The sequence below is a fragment of the Pezoporus wallicus genome, unplaced genomic scaffold (genome assembly GCF_028554395.1).
Source record: "Pezoporus wallicus isolate ANWC-B61680 ecotype Strahan unplaced genomic scaffold, APGP_CSIRO_Pwel_v1 contig_6714, whole genome shotgun sequence".
NCBI classification, from domain to species: Eukaryota; Metazoa; Chordata; class Aves; order Psittaciformes; family Psittacidae; genus Pezoporus; species Pezoporus wallicus.
The window spans coordinates 1-13,867 of NW_026637486.1; the positions used below are offsets into that span (position 1 = coordinate 1).

General features: G+C 40.6%; 1 protein-coding gene across 3 annotated transcripts in view; it reads left to right on the forward strand.

Annotated features, from left to right (window-relative positions):
* The first annotated feature begins 205 nt into the window (after positions 1 to 205).
* Positions 206 to 13,867, forward strand: part of XPO1 (exportin 1) — a 38,790-nt gene continuing 25,128 nt past the window's right edge. Inside the window, exons 1-4 of one of the 3 annotated variants that reach the window (XM_057405747.1) lie at positions 206 to 224; positions 3,154 to 3,285; positions 6,960 to 7,061; positions 10,932 to 11,004. In XM_057405747.1, coding sequence (XP_057261730.1) covers positions 3,160 to 3,285; positions 6,960 to 7,061; positions 10,932 to 11,004 — 301 coding nt within the window. In that variant the 5' untranslated portion in view covers positions 206 to 224; positions 3,154 to 3,159. Of the gene's footprint in view, positions 225 to 3,122; positions 3,286 to 6,959; positions 7,062 to 8,230; positions 8,295 to 10,931; positions 11,005 to 13,867 lie in introns of those variants that run through there. The other 2 variants (XM_057405746.1, XM_057405748.1) reach the window with 2 other exon arrangements.

Genomic DNA, 13,867 nt, shown 5'->3' on the forward strand with positions numbered 1-13,867 from the left:
CGGCTCTCCGCGCCTTGCTCCGCCGCACCGGGCCTGCTTCCCCCCCCCCCCCGCATCCCCTTCGTGAGGCGGGCAGCGGCGCGGCCGTGCGGCGGGAGCAGGGGCAAGGCCTCCGCGTTGGGGTGAGGAGGTGATTTCGGGCGCGGCCGTGCCCGAGAATGAATGCTCCGAGGTGCCGGGAGGATGTTGGTGGAGCGGTGTGATTGCATCTCGTACATTCACGTGTGTGTGAAGTGGGGAGGGAAGGGAAGGGATCGTCTCGTTGCGGGCGCGTTTGAAGTGTAATGCGGCTGCGGTGTGCTCCCCTCCATGCGGTGCAGCTGGAGGAATTCACAAGTGATGCAACTAATTCATTGGAAGAGGGTCTTGGGGCGGTAATTCACTTGGCGTTCAGTAGAGGAACTGCATGCTGAGGAATAGAGCTGAGTGACTCTCCCAGGTTGTCTTTTTGGGGGTTTTGTTTGCTTTTAGTCGCTGCCCCCATTGAGCTTTAAGGTTGAAGGTGCTCTGACTGTTCACTGTGAATACTCAATGTTTCTCACTGCTTAAATGTATGCTGCTGTTCCAGTGCACGACATGCTTAAATGAATATATCAAGTATATCATCATCTGTTGTGTTAAAGGTCCGGGGTCATTGGAAGTTGGAATAACTATGTAAACAGTGCTGCAAATGCAGTTCTTTTGACCTTCGGTAGATGTCAGATTCTCGCTATGTTGTAGTTGAGATACTCAACTTTTTGTTTCTATTTCCCCGATAGTATGGAAGAATTGATTAGTGGTGGTTCTTGGAGCCGAGGTTTAAACCTGTTCTGGAGTTCAGGCATGATGGGGAACGAAGTATAGGAGGGTAGTCAATCAAAGATTAGAAGCCTCATGTGGGTGCAGCGTGATGAGTAGGAAATAGAGTTGATTGCAGTTGGTATTGACCACAAAGCCGCCATTTCTGTATTTCAGTTTGCCAGTAGGTAGGTCATTTTGAAGATAATGCTGGGAGTGGCAGAGGGCCCTATTCAAAACATTTCCTTTCTGCTTCCATGTGGTTAATAACTTCTGTGTCACGTGGCTCCTCGTTTGTGCTCTTAGGGCCTAAAAACCACCCAAAGAGGCTTAAATCAGAAATGAATGGCCCTACCTGAGGAACGACTGCTTTACGGCGCTTGTTGTAGTTTGAAAAGCGCTTTCCCCGCTCCCGGTAGAGGCCAGATGTGAACAAAAAGGGGCGTGTCTGGTGGGAGAATTAACTGCTCTGAGCTTCAGAGCTTATTCATGGGTGCAGCTCCCTTCTAGTAGCGCTGCTTACTGCCCCTCTGCCAGATGAGCTGGGATTTCAAGTGGCCTCTTAAGTTAAAAGAATTAAATAGGTCTTCCCCGCTGCTTTGTTTTGGTTCTTGCTTCTATACTTAACCCTGGATTTCGTAAACTTCAGGGGCTGTGGGGAAAGGACAGAAGTGGAGTGTTAGTTTTGATTTATTTATTCTACGTGATGTTTATTTCCTTCTGTCTTCCCAGGTAGATGGCTGACTGGATGTTGAGATGGAGCTCTCAAAATGATTATGTTAGTGTAGTAATACTGAGTGGTTGACTTCAAAACCCAATCATTTGAATTGTATTTTTAAGTTAATATCTTTCTTTATAGAAGTAGATGAAGTTCCTTGACGCTGCTTGCAAATAAGCATTTACAACCAAAAGATTTTCCTTGTCCTTATGCTTCTGTAGGATTTTCACTTAATTAGTAATTACTTGGGTTGAGGCACAGGTTTGTCTTGCTCTTAACTTTTGAGCATGACTTAAACATGCAAGGCATAAAAAGAATTCTTATTTGCACATGAGGTTATTTAGTAAGAGCTAATCTGACTTCTGGGTTACTCTAAAAGGGTTGGCTGGGTGTATGAGGGTGTTTCTGGAAGTTTCGGATGGTATCTTCCTGAGTATACACATATCCCTGAAAAAGTTACAGTAGAGCTCTTGCAGTGTCCAGACATCTGGCTAATTCTCAACTGAAGCTTTATGGAAGATTCTGAAAAGGGGGGATGAATGGCATAGAGCTGCTGTAGAGGGGAGGGTAGGAATCTGCGTTGAGATTGCCAGTGACTGTGAGAAGGCAGCAATAAACTTGATCAGATGCTCCCAGCATGGGGTGGGGTGTGTGTGGCTTGAAAAGGGTAGAGTATAATTTAACCATCCACAATTCTGTGGCTTCTGGCTAATTTTCTGGCTTTTCACAATTGCCCTGTACCAGTCTCCAGTGGGAAAGCATCCTCGATGCACACCCACAATCACACACACACCCCACCTGACTTCCTTTGCATAATATTGAGGCCGTAGTATCTAGGACAAAGAGTTAATGCATGTGTGGCTGGTTTTATGGGGCCTCAAAGCTCTCGTAGAATTCCGTTTCAGTTTCAAGTGTCCTAACGTGGCATGTGGAGTAACCTGCTGACTTCACAGTCCTCTTACTTCATCTTCTCAAAGTGCCTTCAAACAGCCAACTGCCTTAGTTTCAATGCTGATTTTTTTACTTGTACGTGGTTCTTGTTTCCCCTCAAGTACTTGCAAAACATCCTCTGGCTAATTTCTTAGTGTGTATGTAGATCACATTCACTTACTTCCATAGCCAGTTGTTGAAAAGCTCTTTAGAATTGATCTTCTAAATGTGCATGTTGGGCTTGGAAACTAAACATCTGTCTGAGAGACCCAGTATGGGTTTTGGTTGTAACAATACTAGGTGTTTGTGCCAGCAAACTTGGTGGCTTACGTGTGTTTAGGGACTGGTAGGGGTTTGTAGTTGCTTTGAAATCAATTTTAGCTTGCTCATAATGCAGATGGTAGACTAGTGTGTCTTGCGTGCTATACTTGCTGAAGACCCTGAGAATTTGGCAGTCCTGGAGTAGTAGTTGGATCCGTCTTGATGATCTTAAGGGTCTTTTCCAACATAGTTGATTCTGTGAGTTTAGTTGGGGCAGTGATGGGTGAATTCTTCAGAAGGACTTTGTCCTGCTCCTCACTCAGCAATCGCAGGAGTGTTTTGTTCAGTGCTGTCCAGTACTGCTAACATAGCTCGCCTCATTCAAATGAGATGCTGAAGTTGAAGCACTTGCTTTGTAACTACATAGAGTAATAATTTCTTAATGTTTTTTTTTGTTTATTTTGCAGTAATCTATGCCAGCAATTATGACAATGTTAGCAGACCATGCAGCTCGCCAGCTGCTGGATTTTAACCAGAAACTGGATATCAACCTCTTGGACAATGTGGTGAACTGCTTGTACCATGGAGAAGGCGCGCAGGTAATGTGGACTTAGAACCTATGTTTCTTGACTATGTTTCACCTTACAGAAAATCAGTTGAGCAAAATGAATCCAATAAATATCAGTAATATTAGTGAATTTACCCTGCTAGTGGCTGGAATCTCACTGGTAATTGACATGCCCTGATTTAAAGGCAGGCCTGACGTTATAAACATTGGAATGACGCTTGGAACAGTGTTAGTTTAGTGTGTGTTCATTTCTAGCATGCCTCCTGCTGTTGAAAGGTGTTGCCAAGTAAAATTTTGTAAGGGCACTTCCGCTTGCAGCTTACCTTCTCTGACTTAGTTCTTGAGAAAGGTCTGAATTACCTGCAGTTTATTATTGGGGGTGGGATTGTGAAGCCATAAATTCAATGTTGGCTTCACTAAAGGATTGTATTTAAAAGAAAAATGTTAATGGCACTATTGCTGTATTTGTACTTGGAATCACAGAATCAGAAAACCATGAAAATCAAAGAACCATGTCACGCACAATTTAAGAGGAGAGGTTGTTCTTTCTTGGGTCTTCTCCTACCCCCATTATTGTTTGTCTGATGGTTCTTGCAGTCTTTCTTTGGCCTTAGAACAGATTGTGAAGGCTGAGTTGAAACTGGGAGAATGTGCATTTGTGGGCATGCATATATTGTCTTGAAAGTGAATCTTGTATTGCTTTGATGTATTTCCTGAACTACTTCGGAAATAAGACTTAAATGTTGAAAGCAAGTACTGCCACAAGGGTGTTGGCAGAGGTCCTGTTCTGCCAAATGTTAATTGTTTGTGCTTAACAAATTGGGAGTTTCAGTGTCGGGCATCTCTTCCTAAGATATTCTTGCACAACAATAAGTGAATTAAAATGAGACAAAGTAGCTGATGCTTTTCTATTCCTTCCAGCTGTTAGAATAAACAGTAATATACTTGTTTTGTGTGTGTCTTAAAAGAAAAGAAGCTTTTGTAAGACTTAATGTGAATTCCTATGGGTTTTTAAAAATACTTTGCTCTTTCTTGAAGTATTTGCATTTTGAGTGTCCAGAATTCAAACAGTTACTAGCTGTAACTAGATGATCTTAAGGTCCTTTCCAACCCTAACTATTCTATGATTCTGTGACAGAAAACTGCTTGTAGCTTTTGCCTTCAGAGTATGAACTTCGGAGTTCTTGTTCTGTGGTATGTTTGTGTACTGTGCTGCCTTACAGAGTAGGTGGTGCTTAAAGTATTGTTTGGTTTGAATGGAGTTTAAAAAGTTGGGAAGGTTTATGAGGAGAGTAGGGGATTAACACTAAAGGCAATGATCGAATTGCCATTGTTCTGGTGGTGGGAGAAGTTTCTTCACTTGAAACAGCTGGGTTTAGTCTCTGGTGTTCAGAAGACTAATATAACAAGTGAAAATTCAAGAGGTGGCACTTAGCTAGCAAAAGTGAATCAGGAGAGAAACTTCTTTTAGGTGCATGTGTTGCTTCAATGAGAGTTTGGTTTCCTATTGTAGTACGCTTTCAAAGGTGGAGACATATTTCAGTGAGTCTGAGCTCTTACCTCTTGCAAGGAGTTCAGAAGTCACTGCTTCTCTGTGGAGCCTGTCAGCTCAAATCATGTCTTAAAGGGTGACAGGAATAAGAGAAGCTTAGGAAACTAAGTAATAAAATTGGGAGATTAACAGTAGTTTGCCTGGAATAGATGAGTGTATGCTGGGATAAGAAAGGTTTAGAATGCGGCCTGGATGGCCCATGCTGAACTTGCCTTCAGATTCACCTGTCTCTTCCTTCTGCTTAATTCTTGTCTTTGCTTGCAAAAGCCTTTATCTGCTGGTATGTTTTAGGCAAGAAAGAAGCTCTTTTCTGTCCTAACTTCTTGTTGCTTTTTTTTTTCTGTTCTTGGGGCTTTTTTTGTTGGTGTATGACTGGAAAGAATAGATATCCCCAACCCCACCCTAGTGCACCAAACTTGAGATGACTCAGAGGTGTTTACCTGGGCTCATCCCAGGCTCTTAATTCTACTGGTCTGTTAGATCTTCACATGTCTAGAAGGATTGTTATTTGATACCCTTTTTTTGGTAGCAACAAAACAGTGAGGCTTCTGTCTTGATTCAGTATTACTGTTTGGTTTATACGGGTTTTAAGAAACTACAGAAATTGATGCCCAGAAGAGGGGTTAGTGGTTATGAGAACAAACTCTTCAGGGCTTGGGAGAGGAATATTGAGCTGTATATGTGCTGTTGGTGCTGAAACTTGATCCTGTGGTATGTCAGCAGTATTGGAAGCGCTAAGGAGGCCACTATAAAAACACACCCAGGCTGAGCCTGAAGTAGTAGTTATTCTTTCCCCTTTATTTATTTTATTGTAAAGCACTGATGTCATAATGTGAGAATATGGTCGTGCTGGTTTTGGACTTAAAAGGAGTATTGGTGTGGTACTTCTCCATATCAAATCTACAGGGGTTTCCTTTCTGGTCAGTGTCAGGCAGGGAACTATGGGCTCAATTGTATGAAGTGGGGATGCCAGTGTTGTACAGGTATTTTAGACATCCTTGTGCCTTACTGTTGTAGCTTTTAATTTTTACCTGGTAAATCCCATGCCCAATTTGTGTTTCTTGTATGATAAATATATAGATTTTGGGTCTTGATAGGGTTTCTTTCTTACTGAAGAACATTATTTTCTTACATCAGTTGGTGATTATCCCAAGTATGTTCTTGCAGCAAACTAGGAATCTGCACAGCTGTAGTAATTTCTGTTGAAGTTAATCCTAAAGTAAAGCTTTAACTGGTTTGTAATGCCATTGAATTGGCTCTACAGTGAAAGAATGATCTAAGTTTTGATGATTGGGATGCAAAATGTTCATCTTGTTGGTAAGACAGTGTCTGATGGTGGAGATGATGCAACTTGCAGCAGGATTTGTCAGCACAATGCATTTTTGAAAACAGCTATCATTTGGCTCCTTAAAAAATGCTTATGGGCACGCAGGCTTTTGAAAGGATAGCTAAAATGAACTCGACTATTTCAGTATGTAACTGCTTCAGATGAGGTTGTGCAAGTTACTGAAACCATGGTATCTAGCACAAGAATTGGTAAGGTCAGTCCCAAGTAAAGAACAAACCATTAGCATGATCAGCTCCCTTCTGTCCCCCCTCCCCAACCAGTTTCTTTTACTGTTTTGTAAGCTGTTAGATATACCAAGGGATTCCTCAAAAGTAGGGATTGAAGATCTCTAATGCTCTGCTCCCTGGCTCTTCAAAAGAAAATCGACAACTTCACAGCATGATACAGTACTCCTTAAGGCTAGCACTTTATATGAATGCCTACAGTAGAAGTAGAAAGATTGGGTGCCCTTGAGTACAATTATACCTGGATGACTTTCTTGAAGGGAAGAAAACCTCATTCTCTAATACTTTCCGCCTGTAATGTGTGTTGTTCTCACATGTTCACTGCTGCTCTTGATGAGCTATTCAGTATGGAAGAGTGGAAGTAAGTAAAGTCCTGTTGCATCAATGCACTTTTGGAGTTTGGTTGTTAACACTTCAGCTGTCACACAGAAGGAGGCTTAAGGGACTTACTGTGCCTGATTGAGTTCTGTAACTCTTGGATATGTGGTTTAAAGATGTGTTATATATTAATGTCACTGAGAGTATATAATTTCTTAAGTAATCTAATGCTAATACTTGTTTTTATTAAACTTGATTTTTAGCAAAGAATGGCGCAGGAAGTCTTGACTCATTTAAAAGAACATCCTGATGCGTGGACAAGAGTTGATACTATTTTGGAGTTCTCTCAGAACATGAATACCAAAGTAAGCAAATTAACTTTTATTTATTTGGATTTCCTCTTTCTTCCATTCATAAACTTTGAGGAAGGTATCTCATTTTAGCCATAGACTTTCTTGATTCAAGCCACATTTTTCTTATTGTCTTGTTTCCCAAGTTGGCTTTAAACAAGAACTGTAAATGGACAAAAGAAGGACAAACCTCCTTTTATATTGGCAAGAGTTTTTCTCCCTTTTTTGTAAAAAGGAAGAGCTAAATTGGAAATACAAGGTTTTTTTTCAAGGCACATATAAGCATAATGCCAGTTCCAAAGACTGGTGTGTGTCTGTATACATCTGAGTAATGAAAAGTCTCCTAGAGCCACATTTTGTCCTTGGATAAGTGCTTGTCTTCTCTTGATCATCCTGAGAGCCATATGCACGTAACTGAGGAGAGAATTTGTCCCTAGGTGTATAAAAGACAAAATAGACACCTTTTTAGGCCAAGATTTTGAGCAATCAGTGAAAGTTAAACACCCCAAACTCTTTGTAGTAGGAGATTAGTCTTTACATTTACTTTGTACTACTGGTTTGAATCCATCCATTGTGGTAGAGACTAAAAGGGGCAGCATTCAGGTGTTTTTTTTCTACAACTTTAAATGCTATACCAAAGGCTTTTGAAGTTTGAAGCGAAAAGTTGATGGAAATGTGTTTTCACTGTCTTTTATTACCTCAGATAACTGACATGCATGTTTTTCTGCTTGATACACACTGTGTTCGAACAGAAAATAACCGTGTTTGGCTGGTTTCTGAAATCATGGCTATTCATGAAGCAGTTCCATTCTCTGAAGTTCAGGGGAAAAGAGTTTAAAGAACTTCCTCAAAGTGCTACCCTTTAAGTAACAGTGTTTGCCTGTTTGCTTGCCTGGTAAACTTTGCTTTTTATACTGACAGACGTTACTAATGTTTAAGTTGATTTATCAACAGTATTTTTAAAAACTCAAAATTTGTCTTGTGAAAAATGAGATGATTAAAGGAACAGAAAGAAAGCAACAGGTAAAGAATTCTTCAATTTACATAAATTGCAAATGATTTGGTGCTAAATTTATGCACTATGACATTTGGCTTTTATGCAATCATATTTTTTCTTTAATTAAAGCTGTTAACACTACCTGATATTAATCATAATGTTCCATTATGTTGATTGCTTGTAATAGGAAGAAAAGGGGTGTCTTCCTGTGCAACTGACACAGCTAGGCTTTGACGGCAGGCCTCCACAAGGTCTACCCTTTTGATTCCCTTTAACTGAATTCTGTTCATCAATTGTTTTTGTTTCTTGGGAGGCGGGAGGGAAAGGGATTCGGTGCATAGAATAAGTAATAAGGGTACCACAGACATTTCTACCATAGGGATCATTTCATGCTTTTTTTTTTCCAGTCTTTGTTGTTACCTGTCCCTCATCTACATAACTGGGTAGCGAATTCCTCTTAGTTAGAAATAAGCAAACCAAGAGCAAATGAACTTTGAAAGGTTTGTTTTATGAGCAGATGATAGTGTTTGTTTTGTCTTCTATTGGAAGAGTTGATTTTACACACTTCCAAGAGTACAAACAGCAAAACTTCTAACTGGTGTCGGTGACTTCCTTCTGGATTTAGTGTAGCTGATTATCAGGGAAATAAGGAAAAATCAGAACCATCAAATCAAGGGAAGCTAAAAAGCCAAGATGAAAAACCCAGAAGGTCCATTGCGGAGTGTTCAGGCAGGCTGAGGAAGCCTTCAGACATGGTATGGCAAGAAGGATGTGTAGGTGAAGACTGCATACAGTGATTTCATTTCTGCTGCAGTTTAATTTCATATGCAAGTGTTAGGAAAAATGAATAGTACTGAGGAAGAGAGGAACAAGACACTAGCTGAGAGCAGAATTGAAGTCACATCTGTACAAAGGAATGAATAGAAATCTAGACAGCATGAACCTCTTCACAGTTTAAGGTGTGTGAATCTGAGTTAGGTATTTGAGCAGGTAATGCGGGATTAAGCGTGGCAAATTGCTAGAAGTGTCTGTCCTTTTCTTTTACTTGGAGGAAATCCTACGCAGGGCACAGAAAAAGACCAAAGATAAAGTCTGTCCTTAGTTTAGGTCAGGATTTTCAGGTGGTAGTTGGTATTCCAGTGCTTTTGTAAAAGTGAAAGTAAACTTGCCATTCTGGTCTTAAAGGCTAAATAAGTTGACTGGTAGAGAAAAGTCTGGGAGCAAAACATCTGTGGTTAGCTGTTACCTGAAGGGGTAAGTGATGCAGGTGCCTGTAGAATCTAGACATTTAACTGGTGTTTAGATCCGCTTCAGGAGCGTTAGGGCTGTCTGATACCAATGTGTATATTTTCAACATTGTTAGAAGCTTTTGTAAGGATGTCTTGTGAGCCTGGATCGGTTGCAGATGGTGTCTGTGAATCTGTAGCAGTGTCTGAAATCACTTCCCGTGAAGTGAAGCATTTTACTGAAGAATGTCTCCATACATTTCCTTCTGTGAACATCCCTTGATTTCATTTAGGTTTTTATGTTAAGTAATTAAGTAAATTCAGATTTAAAATCTCATTGATAAACTTCTGCTGCTGACCGTGCAGAAGAAAAATACCATTGCTAGTCTGTTAATGCGTACTTTTTCTTGGTACCCGAGAGTTTTGGAAGATGACAGCATGCAAATGCAGGATGTATACGTGAAGCTTGTAGAAACCTGGTCGGATGGAGAAGCAGAGGGATGTAGGTTATGTTAAGATGAGAACAGCAAAAGTGGTATTTTAATACAATGTAGTTTGGGACAGTCGACACGGTGTTTTTTAATGAAACTGAAGCGTTCGTGATCCCTTTGGTTGAAATGCTCATGATCCTACTTTGTATAACAACTAACCGTTTTAAAGAGGAACTCTTATTCTCAGCCAAACTTTGAACTGTGAAAACTTGAGCTTTACCTTTCAGGCATTGATGTGATGATGATTTTTTTTTCTTCCTAATCCACTGCAGATAAAATAACAACAAACCTCCTCGTCCCCTTTTCTCTCCTGTCTATTCATGCTAATGGGGTTTTACATATTAAAGTTCTTCCATCATAGCACCACAAACTTCTTTCCCTGTTACTGTGAGTTGGCAGTAGGGACAAATGGGCAGAGGGACTGTGGCCTTACCGATTACTTTGCAAGCCTAATGGTTTTGGGTAAGAACATAGGAAGGAATTCCTGAAAGGTAAAAGGATTTCCAAGAGTTTATTCACATTTCTATTATTCTTTGACTGAGCACAAAAGTTCATCTTTAAATAGTAGAAATAGCTGCCATATTGGGGTGGGTATTGAAATTAAATAAACCTTGTGGGTTGTCTTGCTGTTCCTAAAGTAACAGTCCAGGGAAGTTTGGGAAGTCCTTCTTTAGGAAGTGCCAGTGGCAGGACATATGATGCTAAGACAAGACCTTTTTTTTTTCAGCTCTTAGAAGAACGATAGGAAGCTTGAGACCATCCAAGCTGCTAAATATTTTAGGAGCCTGGTTGTGTTAATACTTGAACATATGACCAGTCATTTATGATAGCAATTCATATCTGGCTGCTACTTCTCCAGATAGCCAAAATTGTCTGCCAGAGTGAGGGCTTTTCATTAGTGTTATTTCCCCCCCCCCTCCCCTCCTGGTGTGAGCATGATCAAACAGCAGGATGTAGAGTAGTGAAGAATAAAAGCAAGAAAAGAAAAATGCATGAAACCTCAGTAAATGGGTGAATAGACATGTGTGTATATATATATATTTAATAAAATTGTTAGCTTAATAATCTTGAAGTCTTAGATGTTAAGTGTGAATGTCTGATTGAATGAGAGTCCTGAAAGTTAGTTAGTCCTACAGTAATGTACTCACATTCTGTTCTTCTCCAATTTCAGTATTATGGACTGCAAATCTTGGAAAATGTGATAAAAACAAGATGGAAGATTCTACCAAGGAACCAGTGTGAAGGTAGGGAGGGATTTTTGTCTTTTCCTCTTTGTGTATTAACTGAGATTTAGACTGTTAGTCCCCAGTGAAGTCATTTTTAGCTTCAAATCCAATTAGGCTAGTAACTTTTTGTCATGTAGTAAGACCATCTGTGCTTTTCTGTGTGATGCAACCACAGCTTTCCCTTTTGTGACTGTGGTCCAGGTGGGGTGGTGAGCACTTGAAACTGTGAAGGTAAAACCTGTGACTGATAGTTTTGAAACATCATTGCTTAGATGTTGTACTGACTTACCTGAAAAGGTCTAACAGTAGGCAGCTTCTAAGGTCAGCTCCTGGTTTTGAGGTGGAGGTTTTGGCTCTCTGTAGTTGGCACAGGAGTGTACACAGGCTCACCAGTATCCAGTCATGTTTCTGGTAGGCGACATGGTCCATCCGGTAGCATGTGTAGGTTTATGTAACTTGGAGATTGTAAACTGTTGTGATTCTTTTAAGACAGAAACATAAATAAATGCATAGTCTTACCTACTAATGGTAATTCATTCTTCTAGGCAGTGAAATACTGTAAAGTCTGCTTTAATGCATGTGTATGTGCAGCTACATTACTGTAATTGGCAGCACAGCGTAGGGAAAATCCGCAGTCTTCTTTCATTGCAGAGTCTGGAAGTCTTAACATAAATCCTGCACTTTTAAATGTATTTCTATTTTTTCCCCTCTCCCAGCTATGCAGTGTCTGCTGAGTTGTAGATGTTACCTGTGGTAAAGGGAGGTACCTCTGCTGCAGGATCACTGCTTGTTCATGTAGCTTTCTGTCAAGCCATTGCCACTTGGACTTTACAAAGAAGTGTCAGGACGAAGTGTAGTACAACTGCTTTCAATTTTTGACATTGAATGTTGTTCCATACTTGACTTTATACTAAAGGCTGGTTTTGGAACTCACTAAAGTTAATACAGTTTTATGAGTTATGCTGCGAGTTCACATTAACAGTGTTCAGATGTGTTTTACATTGTTACTCAGTGCTTTGGTTCGGAAACTATATTGATTATAATGTGTTGATGGAAAAAAGTGTTGAGGGAGACTTCCACATTTCTGTGGTTATTCTTACCTTCCCTCCCCCATGCCTTCCAACTGTACGTTGACAGATAAAGCAAAGCTCTCTCTGAAAGTGAAACTAAGGTTTCACATTCGGTTTGCTCTTGCAAACACACGTGTAGGTTTCTAGGAAGCGGGTTCAACTGAGGCTCAGGCACAACTATGTCCTTCTGAGAAATCAGCGGAGCACCCTGAAGTTCAGTTTTCTGTGTGCCTTTAGAGTATGTCAACTTGTATCTTGTTATATGAGCACTTAGTTTCAGCATTTGGAAGTTGCTCTCCTAATGTTTTTGGCTGTGGCAGCAGAGCAGGAAGAAAGTAAAGAGTCAGTAGTTATTCAGCTTACTACTGCCCACTGGTGAAGGGAGATGTAGTGGAATAGATGACGCTAAGTTAGGCTTACTTGATAGTTTGGAACTGAACCAAACACAGTGCCAAATACAGAATGTAACTCAGTAATTCCAGGTCTTAAAAAGGCACACTCTAAATGCATGGAATAGGTGAGAAACGGTAGTGGTAGGGTGAAGTGGTTGGCTGTGTTTTGGATCATGCTACCTCATTTAGTCTCAAGATGCCAAGATAATATTGGATACATAGCATAAATGAATTGTGGAACTGATACATTTGAGTTGGTGCTTTAGATTTGTTACTTTACTGTTTGCAGACATGAGAGCACTGTTCGACTGGTTCCTGTCACTTGGGAAGACACAGTGTCTGTAGCTCAGTACATTGCAATGCAAAATAAAGTTACTATCAGTAGCCATGCAGTCAGTTTTAAGTATTCTTATTTTTTTCCTGACTTTTGTACTTTTTCTGAAGATTTTGGGGAGGGGGAATCCTTTATCCTAATGAATAAGAAGGAAGTTCTTGTCTGTGAGGGTGGTGAGGCACCTCAACAGGCTGCCCAAAGAAGTGGTTAAAGCTCCATCCCTGGCAGTGTTCAAGTCCAGGTTGGACAGAGTCTTGAGTGACATGGTCTAGTGTGAGGTGTCCCTGCCCATGGCAGAGGGTTGGAACTGGGTGATCTTAAGGTCCTTTCCAACCCAAACCATTCTGTGATTCTATGTGTGCCTTTAGTTCAACCTTATAAAATATTTTTCCCTTTCACAGGGCTAAACTGATACTTGTGAAATGACTTTGCATTTTTGGGGAACTGGGTTAGCTGGTTTTTACTTGTCTGGTTTCTCCTGTACATCAGTAGCAGAGGAACTAAATATGTTTAGCTACCATGGCATCTTGACCTCAATGGTTTAGGAGGGAGAATCAGTGTTTCCTCTCTAATCCAGTTTCATTTGGTCTGTGGTGGTAGTTGTTCTGTTTTTTTGGCTGATGGTGCTGGCTGGTACAAAAGAACTGCTCCAGAGCTTGTTCAGGTGCTTTGACTACCTGGGAGATAGGGAAACTGGTTAAATTGAGGGGGAGTTTCATCCTGGCTCCAGTTGTTCCTTTAGCTGACAGGGTTCTCCGGTTTGAAGTAACTGGTAAAATATGGGTGCAGGAAATAAACTCGGTGTAACAAAGCAATGCTTAGTGACAATTCCTGCAGGTTATAAATCAGTTAATGTTATCTTATATCTTACTTTATAAGCTTAATATGTCTAACTTGGTTTGTGTAGTAAATACAGCTGACAGATCTTACATTTGATTAAGATGAAGCTAAATCCGTTTATGAGACAATACTGTTCTCCCTTTGTAGCTGTAGCAGCACTTAAGCGTTGAAGTGAAGAGTGGCCTGAATTGAGCTGTCAGTGAATGGAAAAGTTGTATTTCTCCCAGTATTTTCAGGGAGGTTGT